Source organism: Siphateles boraxobius, unplaced genomic scaffold (genome assembly GCF_051911475.1).
Source record: "Siphateles boraxobius isolate OS27281-9 unplaced genomic scaffold, OSU_SipBor_1 53, whole genome shotgun sequence".
Lineage (NCBI taxonomy): Eukaryota > Metazoa > Chordata > Actinopteri > Cypriniformes > Leuciscidae > Siphateles > Siphateles boraxobius.
Window position 1 is genome coordinate 13,434,049 of NW_027509175.1, and position 20,073 is coordinate 13,454,121.

Consider the following 20,073-nt stretch of genomic DNA (forward strand, 5'->3'; position numbering starts at 1 on the left):
ATATTTCGAAAATATGAATATTGTAGGAACATATTAATATTAGTAGTAGGCCTATTACTAATAAATAATGTTGCTCAGTTTCTTTGACCTAATGTTGATCTGATTTGTCATAGACATAAGAATATGGCGGACTCGTTGACATATCGCAGCAATGAGGCGTCTATGTGTTTATATCTTTACTGTCTATGGTTTATATATCTATATAATTTCTTCTGTTTGAAATATACAAATAGAAAGTATCTTTAAAACAAACCCCTCCCATCGCCATGTGACACGTCATTTCCTCACTTTCTTTATTTGTAAGGCGGAAGTAGCGAAAACACTGTAGGCTATCAACAGGCAGTTCAGAACATCTGTTTCTCCAAAGTTTAATCAAAGTCACAGTTTGATCTGTATAAATGAAAGGATTCGTATTATTGTCGGTAAGAAAGACATTTTTGTTCTCGTTTAGATGCTTATTGGATGGAGAAGAAGGTGAAGTGTTTACATGAGAAACATTATGAAAAATCGAGCAATGAATGCGTCATCATATCGTAACGATTGTTGTTCAGTTTTCCTCTAAACTGCGGTAATGTCTGATCATCTTCAGTTTTAAATGGACAAATGACAACATGGTTTCCCTACTATAGGACAAAACTCCCTTTCCATTCAAGTTTTTGTGACTGTCTGTTGGAATACACATATATTATATGGAAAAGAGTTAGAATTATCTAAATATATTTGCATTTTTGCATGATATTATAATCAACTGTTTATAACAATTATATTTATCCAGTTTTTAATGTATTACAAATTTCGTATTTAATAAAAAAAAAACATTTTATATCCAACTGTTGCTCTCAGGCAACATTGTACCTTAGTGGAACATTGGAAAATGTTGAAGTATTTAAGTATGGAAAAGTGGAAGTGTGTTGCACACACAAGGAGCTGTTCTTGGTACTGAAGCTTCCAGTGCACATATACAAATTATACAACAAGAAACATAGTAATAAAAGTATAGAAAATAGTATAAAAGTATATGGTCACAGTTGGGTTTTGTCAGAATAAACATTTACAGATTATGAACATATTTACAGTATTCTGAATAGTATGAATATAAGTTTGGAAGGTATTGCACTAAACAGTGGGAGTATTGCACTTAAAGGCATATGCTTTGGGAGGTGTGTTAACTGTTCAGAAGGGAAAAGCCAGTGGGAAGAGACTGTTCCAGTGCCGAGATGTTCTTGTGGCCAGTGATCTGAGTCGCTGTCTTGACGGTAACAGTTCAGACAGGTGTTGTGTGTGTCCAGGGCAGGGTTCCCACGGGTCCTTGAAATCCTTGAAAGTTTGTGAATCTTAAAAAAAAAAAAAAAAGTCAAGGCCCTGGAAAGTTTTTGAAAATAAACATAAATAGATACAGGTCCTTGAAAGTGCTTGAATTTATTTTGTGCAAAATTCCATATTATTTGTATTTTATACAAATAATATAAATAGTTATATTATATAATTATTATAATATACATATTTATATTCATATTTTGCCAACACTTCATGGCCTATCATCATGCATACTAGCTTGCTTGATTTAATTTAGTAACGCGCATTTACGCGTTATGTTAAGTGTTTCCCGCGTAAGATACTTTGTGTTGTACGTTGCCATGACGTTCACCTTCACACAAAACTACTACGATGTTACCTCAACTTCTGTTGTTGGACACAACAAATGTGTACCCAAATTAAGTCCTTGAATTTGAAGGTATTAGACCTGGAAAATCCTTGAAAAGTCCTTGAATTTAAAGTTAACCAAGGTGTGAGAACCCTGCCAAAGAGTATAGAAGAACAAGATTTTTTGGTAACAGCCACTAGGTGGCGCTTCGGTAGCGCGGCCGCCATTTTGGGGTGAAATGCCAACTGGAGTTACTGGACAACAGCACAGATAACAGTTAATCCGTTCATTAAATACACATTTGAGTTCGTTTTTTTCTTGCTTTATTGAGTATTTCCATTGTATGCAACTTTATAAATTTACTACTATTATTAGTTACCAACTCCACTAGGCCTGAAATATATTTTGTATACGTTTTAATCCCCTGGATCATGCTACAAACATGATGATCTTATAGAACATGATGGACAGTGGCTGTGTTGTTTTTTTTTTTTTTTTTTTACATAGTCTTGCTTAAACGGTCATTAATATAAAATAGTACTGCAAAAAAAAAAACAGTTAACTGTAAAGCTATTCTATTGCTGTTATATATTGTCCAACATTCCCAATTATCTGATATAGCATGTCCTTTACTTAATTTTATATGTTGGTATTAATTCTGTGTTTGTAATGCTAATACTAAAGGTTTTGTGGGGGAAAAGTAGAACACTTTTTCTAAGTCTGTGATATAAACTGTTAAAAGGGGATTTGATGATCACTAGTCTAGTGATTGTACGTTATTCTGTGTTGTCATCATTCAATTTGGATTTGATCTTTAATGTACTTTATTTTATTTTTTTTAAATGTACAAAGCAGCTGATATTGCCATAACGACAGCAAGAAGCTAGTTAGTTATGGGAAGTCCGGCTCTTTTCAAAGAATTAGAGCCGGCTCGTTTGTGAACGACACATCAGCACTAGTGGACTGCCGAGTCGCTTTCACCCCAAAATGGCGGAAGCATAGCGCTGCTGCTGGGCGCTGGTGTTGCAATGGAACGTTGTATTGACTTTCACTTCTTGTCAATATACGTTCTTTGACCCTGCCAGGGTGAGTGGATCTGTGATGACTTTACCTGCTCTTCCTCACTCTGGAAGAGTACAGGTCCTGGAGGGTTGGCAGGGGGGCACCAATAATCCTCTCCACAGTCCGGACTGTCCGTTGTAGTCTCCTGATGTCAGACAGTGATGGAAGTCCATAAAACAGACTCAATGACGGCTGAGTAGAACTGAATCAGCGGCTCCTGTGGCAGGTTGGACTTCTTGACCTATAGTCTCTGCTGGGCCTTTTTCACAATGGAGTCAATGTCCCACTTCAAGTCCTGTGAGATGGTAGTGCCCAGTGAATGACTCCACTGCTTCCACAGTGCTGTTCCTCCTGAAGTCCACGATCATCTCCACTGTTTTGAGCGTGTTCAGCTCTAGGTTGTTATAACTGCACCAGACAGCCTTCAGTTTGTAAGCAGACTCGTCACCGCTTTGCATGAGACGACAGTGGTTTCGTCTGCAAATTTCAGGAGCTTGACAGAGGGGTCTTAAGAAGTGCAATCATTAGTGTACAGGGAGAAGAGCAGTGGGGAGAGAACGGGGTGCAGTGCTGATTGTGAAGGTCCTGGATGCGAGTTTCCCCAGTTAAACTCGCTGGAGATCCACTGACAGATTGAGGATGGCATGGAGAGCTGGGTCAGTTTGGCTGTGAGAAGATCAGGCATGATGGTATTGAAGGCCGAACTGAAGTCCAATCGCATCATCAAATTATCATATCAAGTTATCATATTCACCCTGCATGATTCACTGTGTCACTATGACCTCATCACAGTATGATTCCTCTTCCTCATCAACTGGCAGTTGTGTTTTATAATTTTTTAGGTGCTATAGAAAATGTGCAGATCATAATATGTGCAGATATAGTATGTGAGTTACTATTCTTATAAGTGCGTTACAAAATCATGCAAACTCTTTTCCTTAGAAATATAATATATTTGTATCCAACCTATATGCCTGGTATGGCCTTATGCGATTCTATTGTGGTTCAATTTTGCCTTGAGGCAACACAGTTTTTTTTTTGTCCTCTAAAAAATTTGATGATATATAATGTAAAGTTCTTGAAAATACTTCTTTACTTACCAGTGAAGGTGACTCATATTTTTTGTGAGTGATTAACTGGATGCAAATTAGTGATAAATGCACTTTTCATTGGGGAAAACATGTGCACATGTGCTGAAACAAGACACAAAATGGACCCCCTGGGGGTCATGTGACCACTCTTTTGCACTTTCATTGATTAGTATTTGAGTTATTCTCCATTGAGATAGGTTTGACCAATAAATGGTGTCTCATTTTATTAAAAATAAACTAAAATAGACTATGTAGAGGGTTAAAACGCATGCAGGTAATAAACTTTCATGATGATGAAGAACTTCAATGTCACGTGAGCCCGATAGAAATCAAAAACAAAAAGATGTTTTGTTGTTTTTTTGGTGTGGAGGCACCAGCTGTAAAGACTCCGCCCTCTTTAGGAAAGGGGGTGGAGCAGAAGCTCATTTGCATTTAAAGAGACACACATGAAAAGAGCTTGTTTTTGCTTCCACTCAAATGGGGGCATTTACAGCGTGGTATAATGAATATGTGAGATCATTTGTGATGAAACTTCTCAGACATATGCTAGGGACACCTGAGACTTATATTACATCTCGTAAAAGAGACTTAATAGGTCCCCTTTAATTAGAAATACCATAACATATGTCATTCAAGTTCAATTTATTTGTCTTCTCCACAGATCATTGGGTAACCAGTCCAAAAAAACAGCCAAAATTATTTATAATACATTTATAGATGGCCTCATTAGATTTTGAACCATGATGAAGTGTCATCTCTTTCACTCACAGGTCATTATTAGCGTCTTTCCCGCGGCGCACATGACTAAAGTGTTTGTGTACGGGACGCTAAAGAAAGACCAGCCAAACTACTTCAGGATGATGGATCATGCCAACGGTCAGGCCGAGTTCGTGGCTCACGCTCGCACCGTTGACCGATACCCGCTCGTGATCGCATCCAAATACAACACCCCCTTCCTCCTGAACGTCCCCGGGACGGGTCAGCGAGTTCACGGAGAGATCTACAGCGTAGACCAGAAGATGCTGGAGTTCCTGGACGATTTTGAAGAGTGTCCATCGTTGTACCAGCGCAGACTCATCTGGCTGGAGGTGCATGACGGGCCCGGTGGAGGACAACACACACCGAAGGCTGGAAGTAGCGTTGAGGCCTTTGTGTACAGCACAGACACTTATGAACCTGAGTGGCTCCAAAAACCAACATATGAGCGATATGAGGCTTACGGTGATCACGGGCTGCACTATGTGTGTCTTGAAGACATTTGCCCTGAGTAACATTTACCACACACACAAAAAAAACATGTTCATTCATATTCACACGTGTCAAAAATGTTATATTATCGGTCTAATATGACATTTTAAATAAGAAGAGTGTTAAAAATTCATTGTCATTTATTACTGTGTGTAGTTTGACAAATCTGACTACTATAAAGTAGGCCTATATCTTGTTGTCTGTCTGTATAGTAAACCTTTACAAATAAAATTGTAAAGTGAAACATTTTATAATTAGCAGTATTAGTAAATATATTTTCTTACAAAACACAATATTTGTATTGAATAATTACATATATTTTAATACAGTTTAATTAACACTGAATTACTATTAATATATTAAAAAATTTTGTTGTAATATTGTTTAGTGTAGTAAGTTTTAATATTTCCAAAATATTAATGTTGTTACATTTTAATATTAGAAGTAGTAGTACTAATAAATAATGATGCTCAGTTTCTTTGATCTAATGTTGATTTGATTTGTTACAGACATGAATATGGCGGTTGACATATCGCAGCAATGAGGCGTCTATGTGTTTATATGTGTTTGTAATTTCTACTGTTTGAAAAACAAATAGAAAGTATCTTTAAAACAAACCCCGCCCATCGCCATGTAAAACGCCATTCCATCATTTGTAAGGCGGAAGTAGTGAAAACACTGTAGAACTACATGATGTAACTCTAATCTACTGTATTTTCAGTTGCCATTTAAGAAGTTATATAGACTTCATCTTATTAAAAAAAATGGGGGAAAAAACAGCAATGAATAAATGTACCGAAAGAATGAATGAGGTGTTTAAACACCGCTTCCTCTTTAAAAAAGGGGAGGAGACTCTGGGTTTACGGAAGTAAACCTGCTCCCGACCAGGTTAGGTTCACAGAGTGAGTTACCATGGTAACTGACTCTGAGTATAAGTTACCTCTCTTTCAGAAACGGGCTTGACTTACCCAGCTTTCTCAGGTTTGACTTACCTCCCATTCTGAAACAGAAAACCCAGAGTTTCCCTCATTTCAGGGTTAACATACTCAGAGTTTTCACTTAACCTTCTTTCTGAAACAGGCCCCAGGTCTCGAGACGTTTTACAGGCATTTTCCGCAATTAGGCCAATATTAGCCTATTTCCCCTGACATATTAGTTATTTTATAGCCTACCTATGTGTTTGATATTTTTCATTTTAGAGCAAAACGTGGTTTCATTGTCGTTGTATGTGGTTTATTTTTGCATTTGTGTTAATATAGCCTACTACGTTTAACATTGTGTAGGCTATTTGAGTGAGTGCCGCGTAACAGTTCCGTGTAGTTTTTGATCATTTAATTTCCTATTTGGAATGGAATAGGGAGAAATTAAAACCTGCTCGTTTATTCTTTTATCTATGTTTTATTATAATTTTTTTGTTTGTTTAAAAAACGGAAGAAAAAAAATTTGCTTTTTTTTTTTTTTTTGCATTTAATGTTTGTCCATCTGGACCTTTTATTTGTCATGAGCTCTATATTTTAAGATGTGCTAGCTGTTAATAAATCACATTCAATAACAAGCAAATGTTGAACATGATCCTCCAGGGTCAGGACTTTTGTCAAATCTATAAATGAATGTGCAATCTTGGGTGTCTGTAGTGCATGCAGATTTGTATGTCAGTCAGTAGGCTACAATGGACAATTAAATCTGCTAAAAAAAAAAATTTAATAATCGCTTTGGCTCCTTCATTGTACTGCATTGTGCTCCGGATAAAGTGCATTCCCACTTTTTGCGCCACTGCCTGACTGACACAACCAGATCCTCCAGAAACACTATATCACACCAAACAAACAATATCACAAACTATATCACACCAAACTGTGTTTATTTGATCAAAAATACAGTAAAAATAGTGAAATATTATGGACCTCAAACAGCGTGTTTATGAGGGGACAGAATATTCCTCATCATATGCAGCGTATACTGTATATACATGAATAAATCAGTGGATATACAGTAAACGGCTCATTGAACTCCTGTGATGTTTTGCACTGTCAGCCGTTTCGTCATGTAATGCGCTTTGTCCATCTTTTTCAAGCTCTATATGAGCAAATCTTTCAAGCTCTATATGAGCAAATCTCCAATGCGCCGTAAATGTCCCGCGGCGTCTACAACATTAATGAGAGTCGAATCATTTAACAGAAATATTCATCTGGGTTTCTGATCGGCTTGTTTGACCTCTTATAAATACAAATATTTTACTCTTCACATTTCATGGATCATTTTATCTTAAAGCACACACAAAAAAATGTTAATTCATATTCACACGTGTCAAAAATGTTATATTATCGGTCTAATATGACATATTAAACACGATCAGTGTTAAAAATTAATTGTCATTTATTACTGTGTGTAGTTTGACAAATCTGACTACTATAAAGTAGGCCTATATCTTGTTGTCTGTCTGTATAGTAAACCTTTACAAATAAAAGTGTAAAGTGAAACATTTATAATTTAAATGTATAATTAGCAGTATTAGTAAATATATTTTCTTACAAAACACAATATCTGTATTGAATAATTACATATTAATAATAGCCTATTCAGAGTTAATTGAAGTGTATTAAAATATATTTTAATATTAGTAAGTTTTAATATTTTTGGTTTTAATATTGTTTAGTGTAGTAAGTTTTAATGTTTCAAAAATATTAATATTGTAACATTTTAATAATAGAAGTAGGCTAGTAGTAGCCTACTAATATGCTCAGTTTCTTTGATCTAATGTGTCACAGACATTCATAGAATCTGATTTGTCATAGACACATGAATATGGCGAACTCGTTGCCATATCGCAGCAATGAGGCGTCTATATGTTTTATATGTCTATGTAATTTCTACTATTAGAAATACAAATAGAAAGTTTCTTTAAAACAAACCCCGCCCATCGCCATGTGACACGTCATTTCCTCATCTTCATCATTTGGAATGCGGAAGTAGCGAAAACCGCTGAAGTGGATATCAGTTTGTTCAGTTCAGTCAGTTCAGCTGATAAACCGGTTCCTCCAAAGGTTGATCAAAATCAAAGTTTTTTTGATCTGTGTAAATGAAAGGATTCGGTTTATTGTCGGTAAGAAAGACATTATTTTCTCGTTTAGATGTTTATTGGATGCAGAAGGTGGTGAAGTGTTTTATATGAGATTTTGTATGAAGGCGTCATCATATCATAAGGATTGTTGTTCAGTTTTCATCTAAACTGCGGTAATGTCTGATCATCTTCAGTTTTAAATGGACATATGACAACATGGTTTCCCTACTATAGGACAAAACTCCCTTTTCTTTCATTTTTTTGTGACTGTCTGTTGGAATACAAATATTATATTTGTAAGGAAACAAGTTAGATTAATTATTTTTTAATTAATTACATTTTGAAAAGTGTGTTGCATCAAGGCAACATTGTCAAATGTTTCAATTTGTCCGTTGTGGTACATTTTCACGTAAAAAAAAAATATATTTATTGAAAACATCAATTTCTTTAACCAGTTTCCCTACAATAGGATAAAATTCCCTTTCCTTTCAAGTTTTTGTGACTTTCTGTGCGTCATCTTATTAAACATCCATATGCTTTTTGCATGCTTTTATTATGTGATCAACCTTGTTTGAACTGAAAATTGTGCAAAATTCACTTTTACATGGTGTTTTAACATAACGGTGTGTCTGCATTGTGTGTTCACATTACAGCCACCGTGCCAGTGTTTCCCAACCTTTTTTATTTATGTGAAACTTGCGCTTTTACGATGACGCATTGCTGCCACATAGCCTACATATTATTTTCCACTCAATTATGTCGTATAACGAGATCTTATGTCGTTTTAACGACATCGTTTTTCGTAATAACGAGATGCTATGTCATTAAAACGACATTTTCTTGGCCTTGTAAGGACATGTGTAGTCATGTACAAAATATGCCTTTATCCACATAAAATGTATAGCCTATAGCCTATCACGCCTTTATCATACTTATAGTTCAAAAGCAAACAGGGGGCCCAGGCAAAATGAATCAGTGATACCCTTTTTAAAATATATTTTATATAGGCCTATAAGGTTTTTTTTCCATATAATATATAAGATTTATTTACCTAGAGATATAATTAAACAAAAAGTAGTCAAAACACATCTAACAGAACATAGCCTAAGTTGTTTATTTTTTACAACGTCGTCATAGTTCTTTTTAAATTAACGAAATGTTAATCTTCGTCTTTATAACAGAAGTTACAATAGCCTACAATACAAACATCTTCATAACGGACTGCCACTTTACAAACAGTCCTTGTGGTGGAATAACCAATGCTATATAGAAATAAATGGTTAGCATCTTAATTTAAACTTTATTTTATTAGTTCATCAATTATGCTAACTCGACTAATTTAATGTAAAGAGCTGGATTACTAATTAAATAACTATTAAATGTAGGCTATTGATTAGAGTTGCCATAGACTAAAGATTTTTCTAGACTAGTAGTCATTCATTTAAGCAGGACTAATAGCATGCATGTATCTTGCAGCAAAAGTAGGCTAGGCTAATGATACTAAATGTGTCTGAAAAAATAACAAAGCATTTTAATTGTTTATTAATAAACTAGTGTTTTCTAAATCAGTGTAGGCTGCAAACATATCTCCATACATCTCCACTGTATCGTAGATGCGCCTTAAGAGAAAAATGCACCTTTCATACGGACAGGATTACATAATCAGATGGTACCGTATTTGCTTTTGATTCGATTTTTTTCTTTGGTATTCATTTCAAGCTTTATATAGATATATTGCTCATGTCTGTGAGGCTAGTCTATACGCTGTTTTTCAGTTCATTTTTGAGACCCACTCCAATTCACGGAGACCATGAAAGTCTCAGAACGTCCTGTTCGTTTTCTTCTCTTTTACTAAGAGTACTACAGAATTAAATAAAAAGTACTTTGGTTTTCTAGTTCAATTTCAGCCTTTATGGACATAGTGTTGTGTTGACCTGTTATCAGAGGTAACTATCGAAGTTATGTATTTCAGAAATGTACATGTACCAATCACAGTTAGCTAAAAATGTATTACTTTAAACAATGTGATAATTAAAGGCAGAAACAATGAGCTCATTGAAGTAATGAATACTTGTTTGTTAACAAATGATTGACATTTACAAAATGTAGCATTGCTGCATGCTTATTCAAAGTTTGCGTAATCTGAAGTCTTCACAGGAGTTGGCACCGTCTCTTCATAGAAGAAAATGACCAATAGCATTCATTTAATAAAACCATGACGAAATATAGACATACAAGGTTTCAGCCCGACAGCGCGATGATATAATCTTATATTTGTAGCATTGATTTTTTACTTATTTTTTTGAAATTTTATAATTTTCCACTGCACAGTGGTTGGGAAACACTGGTCTATGCAGTGTGACGTCAGATTACACAGGCCCCGCCCATGACTGCTGACGGACTCCGCCCTATTACCTTAGCTCCTCCCCTTAGTGAGCAGTGCACACTGCACCGTCTGCCATGTTATCTCTTCGCCAGAGCATTTAACAGCAGCGTTCAAGTAGGTACTCTTTTTAAAGCTATTCAGTCTCGAGCAGTGAGGGATTTTATGTTTTTCTTTTGTTGTTTGATTCATATTAGCAGCAAATAGCAGTAGGACCTGTATATTACGCTGCTGTCACTTTAATACACAATCTAATATGCACATGTGATTTCTTTCATAGCTGCTACATTCACAGACAGCCGTCTGACATGGCTAAAACACATCAGAAGTTTAGACTGATTTGACTTTAAAACGCATGCAAATAATAAACTTTCATGATGATGAAGAACTGCAATGCCACGTCAGTGTGACCACAATAGAGATGATAATCAAAACCAAACAGATGTTTTAGTTTTTGGCAGAGTACCCGATGTGAGCCGTAAAGGCTCCGCCCTCTTTTGGAAAGGAGGCGGGGAGTAGAAGCTCATTTGCATTTAAAGAGACACATGAAAACAGCATGTTTTTGCTTCCACTCAAAAGGGGTTATTTACAGCGTGGTATAATGAATGATCTGTGGGGTAATTTGAGCTGAAACTTCACAGACACATTCTGGAGATACATGAGTTATATATCTTGTAAAAAGCATCATAATAGGTCACCTTTAATTCCTAAGAAGATAAAATAGTATGTCATTCAAGTTCAGTTTATTTGTCTTCTCCACAGATCTATGGGTAACCAACCCGAACAACAAACCAAAATCATTTATAATACATTTATATATGGATTTTGAAACATGAAGTGTCATCTCTTTCACCCACAGCCACAGGTCATTAGCGTCTTTCGGTGCACATGGCTAAAGTGTTCGTGTACGGGACGCTAAAGAAAGGCCAGCCGAACTACTTCAGGATGATGGATCATGCCAACGGTCAGGCCGAGTTCGTGGCTCACGCTCGCACCGTTGACCGATACCCGCTCGTGATCGCATCCAAATACAACACCCCCTTCCTCCTGAACGTCCCCGGGACGGGTCAGCGAGTTCACGGAGAGATCTACAGCGTAGAACAGAAGATGCTGGAGTTCCTGGATCGGTTAGAAAATTGTCCACGGAAGTACCAGCGCAGACTCATCCGGCTGGAGGTGCACGAAAGGCCCGGTGGAGGAGAACACACACCGAAGGCTGGAAGTAGCGTCGAGGCCTTTGTGTACAGCACAGACACTTATGAACCTGAGTGGCTCCAAAAACCAACATATGAGCGATATGAAGCTTACGGTGATCACGGGCTGCACTATGTGTGTCTTGAAGACAGATGAGTAACTGCGGGATGTAAAATTTACCAGGGTTTTACCACAGGGTTTTTGGCACTGGGCAAGTGTTTATTTTGCACCCTGTGTGTTAATGTGGTATCAAATGGCATTATTAGTTCAATGCTTTGGTATATAAATGTGATAGTTGAACAGCAATGTGGTTTATACTTCAACACTTACAGGGCAAATATAAATATTCAAAGGATGATTCAATTGTAAAAAGAAATGGGAACAATCAGAAACGTATATAAAATTATGTAATTTTGTATAAATAGATAGTGCACTACATATAATATACAAACACTCCTTGTATATCTAGATATCAGGTGTATCTGTACATATGCTGTAGATGAGTTTTCTAAATTGCACTTTAAAAATAAAATCAATAAATTCAAAATGTTTTCATTTTTGTTGTTTTAGAAAATCAATGTAAATGACAACAAATGCAGCACATGCCATATATATATATGGATTTGTTTATTCTGAACATATTCACTCACTGTCAAACATACATATCTGCCAACATAATCCATATTGGGTTTTTTAATATATATATATTTATATGCATTAAGAAATCATTAAAATGCTTAAAAAAGGATTAAAGAATAATTTTGGCACTCAAGCATTTAGACAAAAGGCAGCTGCTTCCTTCAGAGAAAGACTTTTCTTTTCTTGCACCATGACAGAATAATGGCTAACGATGAGGGATTGTGTGGCGTTCCCTCATAAACGAGTGTGGAGTGGTTCACAGTTAGTATCAAAACTTGTATAAAAACGTCATCCTACAAAAGACAGTTTGGAAGTCTCAGGCCAGCAGAGATGATGCACCTAAAACATTACAAATCCAGCTTGTGCATAGACCGGGTCACTTCACCCAAAAACTCAACTCACATTTGATTTTGCATTAAATCAAGCATATTTTTAGGAGCATTAAGATTTTTCATGACACGTTTTTTCCCAAAATTCCTAATGTAATGAAAATCTTTGAGTTTTATTTGAATAAAAATCAGTATAAATTCAACAACAAATTTACCCAATTAAACTAGCTATTTTATATATATATATATATATATATATATATATATATATATATATATATATATAACAATGCAAATCTCAGGGCAAGTTGTCATGAAAATGTAATAACAATTAAACTTAATGGTCCTAAAATTGGCTTTATTTTCTTTTTGCAAACAAAAAGCTTGATTTTTTTCCTTTGGATTTCAGGGTGAAATATGAACTGAACATCTTTCGCCAGTTTTTTGGGGGGGTTTTTTGTCTTTTTTTACTGAAATGTAGACAGGCGGTGTCAATCATTCATAAACATCATTATTAAAAACTGTGGTGTTACTCCAGTTAAAAACTGTCCCAAGATTAAAAATTTCATTGACAATTTTTTCAGTTAACTTTCAGTTTACAGGCATTTAGTCCACGAAACACGAGGAGAAGAATTTCATGTGTAAATTGTTCGTAAAACAGTTCTCACCATCGCATTCAATTCAATAAAACCGGTCTCACGTACACAATAGCACCCAATAAACCATTTATAAAAGCATTCGCACATAAACGGTCACGCACAAAACATTCGCAAAAACACCCTTCAGAATAAATCATCACATACCTGATGCATTCAATAAAAAAATTAAAAAAACATTCCTAAAAGCATTCTTGTGAATTTTACCAACAATTTACACAAATGAGTTGCATTTCATGATCAAGGAAGGGCTGTTGTTTCCTAAGATATCGTGTTTTTCTGCACATAAAACTGGAAGTGTTTGACTTTTACCTGCGGATCTGTCCATCGTGAGATGTAGTATTGTCTGGACTTCTCCACTGACCTCGATATTCTCATGTACTCACAAAACTTCACATCTGAACCCATTCAAAGGCTGATTTTTTCTATAAAGTGAAACGACGATATAGCACACGAAACAATTTCCACTCAAACCCGCTGCCATAAGAAATATGTTAGTGTGTGTTGGGAGAACCTGATTGAGAACCGGACGTCCTCTGTGTCTGTGTGTGTGTGTGTGTCTTTGGTCAGTAGGGATGTGGATCTTTGCGGCTGAAGGAGCGGATGTGATTGGACGAGCACGTTGCACTGCGGATCACCTCCATCCACCTACAGAACACACAACAGGAACATGCTTTAGGACTGGAGTTCAAGAATGTATCGAAAAATGCAATGAAGTTGACTTGACATTCAATTCCCAGTGTTCAGAATGGACCATCTATCTGTCTGTATAATATATATATATGCCCTGAGTAACATTTACCAGGGTTTTACCACACCTGCCAGTGTCACGTGAATTTAATTTACCATTCAGAAAAAAATTATTAGGAAATATAAGTAATTGTGTAGACGTGTACTCCTGTTTCTCAGGGAATCTGACAGTCATAACAGACTTTTCACATGGCGACGTTGCAATCTTGAAAGATTACCACACGTGCAATCATGGCCTAATAGTAACAGAGTTGGACTGGTGACCCAAAGGTTGCTGGTTCGATTCCAGTACCGGCAGGAATATGACTGAGGTGTCCATGAGCAAGGCACCTAACCCCCAATCGCTCCCCGGGCGCCACTCAAGGCTGCCCGCTGCTCCGGGTGTGTGTTTCCACGTTTGCAGTGTGTGTGTGTTCACTACTCACTACTCTTCTCCTAATGTGTGTGCACTTACTTGCATGGGTTAAATGCAGAGTTCAAATTCCAAGTATGGGTTACCATACTTGGCCATCACGTGTCACTTTCAGGGAGGGAGAAAAAAAAATCCTGAAATCTATATCAACTTCTGACGGTACTGTATAATATCTGCTATGTAAAATGTTATTAGAAGATGTGATCATTTCTTTACATTTTATTTAGTACTGAAAGCCCATTTTTAATTTACTTATTAATATATATTAATATATATATATATATATATATATATATTAATATATATATATATATATATATATATATATATATATATATATATATATATATATACACATATACCGATATTGCGGCCCCTGCATATATCATATCATGCATATTACAAAATTATATTATTTGGGGATGCATGATATATGTCTTTTCTATAAAGTATTCTTATTACAGGAAAAACTAGCCTATAGTGTTTTGGTTGATCGGAGATCCCGTACGCACCTCTCAAACGTGTACTCGCTCTCGGATCTGAAATAGTAGACGTGTGATTTGAAATGGAGCTTGAAGACGTAGTCTTTATGGATGTTCTCGGACTCTGAGGGAATGGTGATGGAGTATCCCAGCAGAGGAAGACTGGCCAGAGGAAACTCATCCTGCAAACAGACTTGCACATCAAACACGGCCCAAATACTGTGCTAATCATGCTAATGTGCTAATCTGTGGGCACGTCTCACCTGGTGTGTTTTGTAGAAGAACAGGCTGAAGTTGGTGAAGACCACCCATAACTTCTGCCAACCATTGCTGTTCTTAAACTTCCTCAGAAGATTCCCAGACAACTGATTCTGAACAATAAAGACCGATGAGAAAACAGAGAGAAGACGTTTCACATTCAACCAGGGTCCAAAATCTACAAGTCAAGTCAGCTTTATTTCTATAGCGCTTTATACAATACAGATTGTTTCAAAGCAGCCATACAGAGATAACAGGAAAATAATGATTTAGTGATGAAAACAGGGTTCAATTCTGCTCATGAATCAACACTGAACTGACTTCATCTGAACAGTTTCGTTCAATAACTGTGTAAAGATCATCAAATATGAAATGAGTTCAATTCATCTATTGAAGCAGCTCTGCAGAAAAGCCTAGTTCAGTTCTCTAACTTATTAATAGGACTTATATTATTAAATGTATTTATTTAATAATATATCAAATAAATATACGTTTTTCAAAGTACATATTATAACATTTAGTTTAGTATTCAAATATATTTGATTTACTTGAATCTCTTATAACGTAATGCATAATTTAAATTACACTATACAGTACGAGCGACACAATTTTGATGTAATAGGCTTAATAGGATAGTTAATATGATCTGTCAAACACTTGCCATTCTTCAAAATATCTTTTTTTGTGTTCAGCAGAAGAAAGAAACTCATACATGTTTGGAACAACATGAGTGTGTAAAAAAAAGAAAAGAAAAATAGGTGAACTGTCCCTTTAAATCACGCATACTGTTAAAATTATGAATTTTAACGTAATGCATGATTTAAATATCTTGTATCGTGATTTCAATCATGCATAATGTTAAAATTATGCATGGTTTAAATCATAATATATTCACAATTTCAAACATCAGGCCAGTCGTTTGCCAAAGGCTATTTTGAGTCACTTGAATTGAATATAATATTTTGTATATTTGGAGACAGACAGCCATGTTCATTTCAAGAAAACGTCTTCCTTTGAATAGAACTGAATATTGAATATTCAAGATCTTAATAGAGAAAATGTCCATTCATACAGGATTCAATTCAGTTTTATTTTTAATGTTTGCACTATGCACACTCATGTGTCAGACAGACAACTTTGTACAGTATGTCTTGAAGTTTATTCAGCATATCTTTACACGAATGCTGCATTTTTAAGATGCCATGTCAAATTACTTTTATTTTAACTTTATTTTACCATTCTCCATTCTATCTTATTTTGAATATCATGATTGCAAGAAGGAGTCCTGTATGAATGTCTGTATGAAACTGATATGTCATTACGTTTGTGCTGTTAGTGAAAGACCTGAAGAAGAATCAAACACATTCAACACGAGAGAAACAGTGAAGTGAAGCGAACACCATCACAACCACAAGTACAGTCAGTGTTCAGAGGGACGACTAGAGTTTATATCAGTTATTATACTGTATGTACAGAGTAGAAGTCCAGCTCAGTGTTCACTTAGTGGAGGTGAAGATATTAAAGTCAAACAAAGAAATCATTGATTGTGTGACTGCGGGAACTTCAAATCCACTATTAGACAAATCAGATTCATATAAGTTTTTTTTTAAATCCTATTATAGTATTATTACTTTAAAATTTTTGTTTTTTTATTCAGTTTTCATTTATTTTTGGTTTAGTTTTAGTAATTTAGGTACTTCAACTTATTTATTTAAGTATTTCAGTTAGTTGCCAATGTATTATTATTATATATTCATTTTTCTGTGAAAATAAGGGTGCATAATCTATGTATTATTTGACTTACATTTTTACAGAAACAAATAAAAAAATATATACACACTATATATAATTTTATATATATATATATGTATATATATAATCATTATACAGTAAAATATATTAAGTTTTGTAGAATGTTTTAAAGATACTTCTATACAAAATGTTTTATATTATAAATGTTGTAAAATGCATTTCCCATTTTTTTTTAAATATTTGTATTTGCTTATAATTTATATAATTATATATTTTTTTTCTTATAACTCATAATTGTAATTATTTTCTTATATAACTTAAGTTTTAGTAATTTAAGCACTTAAGTACATTCTAATTTTCAGTTTTTGATTGAATATTTGTATTTTATTTTATTTCAGATTTATTTCGATTACCGAAAATGATCTTTAATAGTCTAGTTAACAATAACAACACTGGTTTGAAGACGGACCCAGCTCTTGTCCTTTGTTAAGAAACTTAAACGTGACTTTACTGGTTAGGTTAAAAATGCCATTAAACAGGCACTTTATCTTCACAAATAACCATCCAAACAACCGAACCGTCGTTCTGTCACATCTTTAAACGCGCAAGTGAAATGGTCCATTATACGGGTCCATGTTTTACCTCTCTATTCCTGCAGGTTTCGCTAAAGGAGAGGCTTTGGACACGATACCAACACACCAGAGCGAGAGACACGGGCCCCTGGGCCCTGAGCGGGGCCACAACGGGAGCCTCTGAGAGACTGACTGGACTAGTGTCGTCTAACACAGCGGAGGACAGAGACAGAAGAGAAGAAGAGAAACACACACAGTCAGAGACATGACACACACACACACACTGAACAGGGACACGGAGAGAGAGAGAGTCTGAACCAGGAGGAAGACCAGCACTCATCTGATGAAGAACACGTCACACAACAACACTGAAAAAAGAGTTTAGAAGGATTCTTTCTTTTAAAAATATGTGAAAATCCTTTAAACAAGATCCACTGACTTGAGAGGCAACACTCCATGAGATCAGCTTTCATTGATTATGAATATACCACGAGTGTATTGTGTGTTTTACTGCACTGGCAATTTATTTCCACTTACACCAACAAAGCTTTATATATATATATATATGCATCCACAAGTCAACATCGAAGTTTGTACTCAAACCTAGCCTGAAAAGTTTGAAGTCTGAATTTTTTTATATAGGAAACAAATACATAAGTCTTAATATCTTATGCAGCGCTGCTTCTCAAGCAAACTGATCTTCTACTGATAATTCGACAAAAATACTTGTTAGGAACAGGATTTCCTGCAGTGAATGAAAAGTCATTATCTTGAGAGAGAGAGAGAGAGAGAGAGAGAGAGAGAGAGAGAGAGAGAGAGAGAGAGAGAGAGAGAGAGAGAGAGAGAGAGAGAGAGAGAGAGAGAGAGAGAGAGAGAGAGAGAAGAGAGAGAGAGAGAGAGAGAGATAGAGATTGAGAGAGACATAAAGAGAGAGAGAGATAGAGAGAGATTGAGAGAGAGAGAGAGAGAGAGAGAGAGAGAGAGAGAGAGAGAGAGAGAGAAAGAGAGAGAGAGAGAGAGAGAGATAGAGATTGAGAGAGACATAAAGAGAGAGAGAGATAGAGAGAGATTGAGAGAGAGAGTAAGAGAGAGAGATAGATAGATAGAGACAGAGAGAGAAAGAGAGAGAGAGAGAGAGAGAGAGAGAGAGAGAGAGAGAGAGAGAGAGAGTGAGAGGTAGAGAGAGAGAGAGAGAGAGAAAGAGAGAGAGTGAGAGAGAGAGAGAGAGAGTGAGAGAGAGAGTGAGAGGTAGAGAGAGAGAGTGAGAGAGAGAGTGAGAGAGAGAGAGAGAGAGAGAGTGAGAGGTAGAGAGAGAGAGTGAGAGAGAGAGTGAGAGGTAGAGAGAGAGAGTGAGAGTGTGAGGTAGAGAGAGAGAGAGAGAGAGTGAGAGAGTAAGAGAGAGAGAGAGAGAGAGAGAGAGAGTGAGAGTGAGAGAGAGAGAGAGAGCGAGAGAGTGAGAGAGAGAGAGAGTGAGAGAGAGAGAGAGTGAGAGTGAGAGAGAGAGCGAGAGAGTGAGAAAGAGAGAGAGTGAGAAAGAGAGAGAGAGAGAGTGAGAGAGAGAGTGAGAGAGTGAGAGAGAGTGAGAGGTAGAGAGAGAGAGTGAGAGAGAGAGTGAGAGGTAGAGAGAGAGAGTGAGAGTGTGAGGTAGAGAGAGAGAGAGAGAGAGAGTGAGAGAGTAAGAGAGAGAGAGAGAGAGAGAGAGAGAGAGTGAGAGTGAGAGAGAGAGAGAGAGCGAGAGAGTGAGAGAGAGTGAGAGGTAGAGAGAGAGAGTGAGAGAGAGAGTGAGAGGTAGAGAGAGAGAGTGAGAGTGTGAGGTAGAGAGAGAGAGAGAGAGAGTGAGAGAGTAAGAGAGAGAGAGAGAGAGAGAGAGAGAGAGAGAGAGAGTGAGAGTGAGAGAGAGAGAGAGAGAGAGAGCGAGAGAGTGAGAGAGAGAGAGAGAGAGAGAGAGAGAGAGAGAGAGAGAGAGAGAGAGAGAGAGAGAGAGAGAGAGAGAGAGAGCGAGCGAGAGAGAGAGAGAGAGTGAGAAAGAGAGAGAGCGAGAGAGAGAGAGAGAGAGAGAGAGAGAGAGAGAGAGAGAGAGAGAGAAAGAGAGAGAAGACAAGGTTAAACACAAACACAGAGACACGACGTTGGAAAAGCACAGGACACAGAGACGGGAAGCGCAGGAACACGACGGCTTCGCTCCGGTACCTCTAACGCTATGCTAAAATCCACCATGGACACGCTGGTGCTGCGGTGCCAGCACACATGAACCGTGGTATTACCGCGGTGAGGCGTCTGCCGCTCGAGAGACGTACGAGAGGCGCTCAAGTCATCTTCTGATTCCTGGTCAGCGCTAGACTCCTCAGGGGATTCTGGGAAATGTGGGAAGAACAGCCATTTAAACAGCCATTGCTCAAGAAACAAAACAATAAAAGGTGGTTTGTGTACCATATGTACTATGGTAAAATAATAATATGGTGTGTAATACATCAAACAATTATTTTTAAAAAAAATCTCACAAATAAACTACATACATTTTTTTATAACAATTAAATTC

At 36.5% G+C, this 20,073-nt stretch overlaps 3 protein-coding genes across 10 annotated transcripts in view; 2 read left to right on the forward strand and 1 right to left on the reverse strand.

The window, feature by feature from the left end:
- The first annotated feature begins 299 nt into the window (after window positions 1–299).
- LOC143714291 (gamma-glutamylaminecyclotransferase C-like) lies at window positions 300–6,750 on the forward strand. Its single transcript, XM_077205401.1, has 2 exons — window positions 300–422; window positions 4,569–6,750. The coding sequence occupies exons 1-2, from the start codon at window positions 399–401 to the stop codon at window positions 5,067–5,069; spliced, it is 525 nt and encodes a 174-aa protein (XP_077061516.1). The 5' UTR covers window positions 300–398; the 3' UTR covers window positions 5,070–6,750.
- A 1,257-nt stretch (window positions 6,751–8,007) lies between these two features.
- Window positions 8,008–12,231, forward strand: LOC143714294 (gamma-glutamylaminecyclotransferase B-like). The gene is made up of 2 exons (XM_077205407.1): window positions 8,008–8,149; window positions 11,350–12,231. Exon 2 carries the CDS (start codon window positions 11,379–11,381, stop codon window positions 11,838–11,840), a length of 462 nt encoding a protein of 153 aa, XP_077061522.1. The 5' UTR covers window positions 8,008–8,149; window positions 11,350–11,378; the 3' UTR covers window positions 11,841–12,231.
- A 63-nt stretch (window positions 12,232–12,294) lies between these two features.
- The window catches only part of farp1 (FERM, RhoGEF (ARHGEF) and pleckstrin domain protein 1 (chondrocyte-derived)), an 88,616-nt gene continuing 80,837 nt past the window's right edge, over window positions 12,295–20,073 (reverse strand). For 5 of the 8 annotated variants that reach the window (XM_077205405.1, XM_077205406.1, XM_077205404.1 and 2 more), the window contains exons 24-27: window positions 19,725–19,888; window positions 15,216–15,323; window positions 14,983–15,134; window positions 12,295–13,956 (exon numbers count right to left, since the gene is read on the reverse strand). In XM_077205405.1, coding sequence (XP_077061520.1) covers window positions 13,875–13,956; window positions 14,983–15,134; window positions 15,216–15,323; window positions 19,725–19,888 — 506 coding nt within the window. In that variant the 3' untranslated portion in view covers window positions 12,295–13,874. Of the gene's footprint in view, window positions 13,957–14,982; window positions 15,135–15,215; window positions 15,324–19,724; window positions 19,889–20,073 lie in introns of those variants that run through there. The other 3 variants (XR_013195443.1, XR_013195442.1, XR_013195441.1) reach the window with 2 other exon arrangements.

What these genes read in the sequence shown, in the direction of transcription:
- LOC143714291 (XM_077205401.1), top strand. Translation starts at nt 399, where the DNA reads ATGAAAGGATTCGTATTATTGTCG. An exon ending in AAGGATTCGTATTATTGTCG is followed by an intron (nt 423 to 4,568) that starts GTAAGAAAGACA and finishes TTTCACTCACAG; the next exon opens with GTCATTATTAGCGTCTTTCC.
- LOC143714294 (XM_077205407.1), top strand. Translation starts at nt 11,379, where the DNA reads ATGGCTAAAGTGTTCGTGTACGGGACGCTAAAGAAAGGCCAGCCGAAC.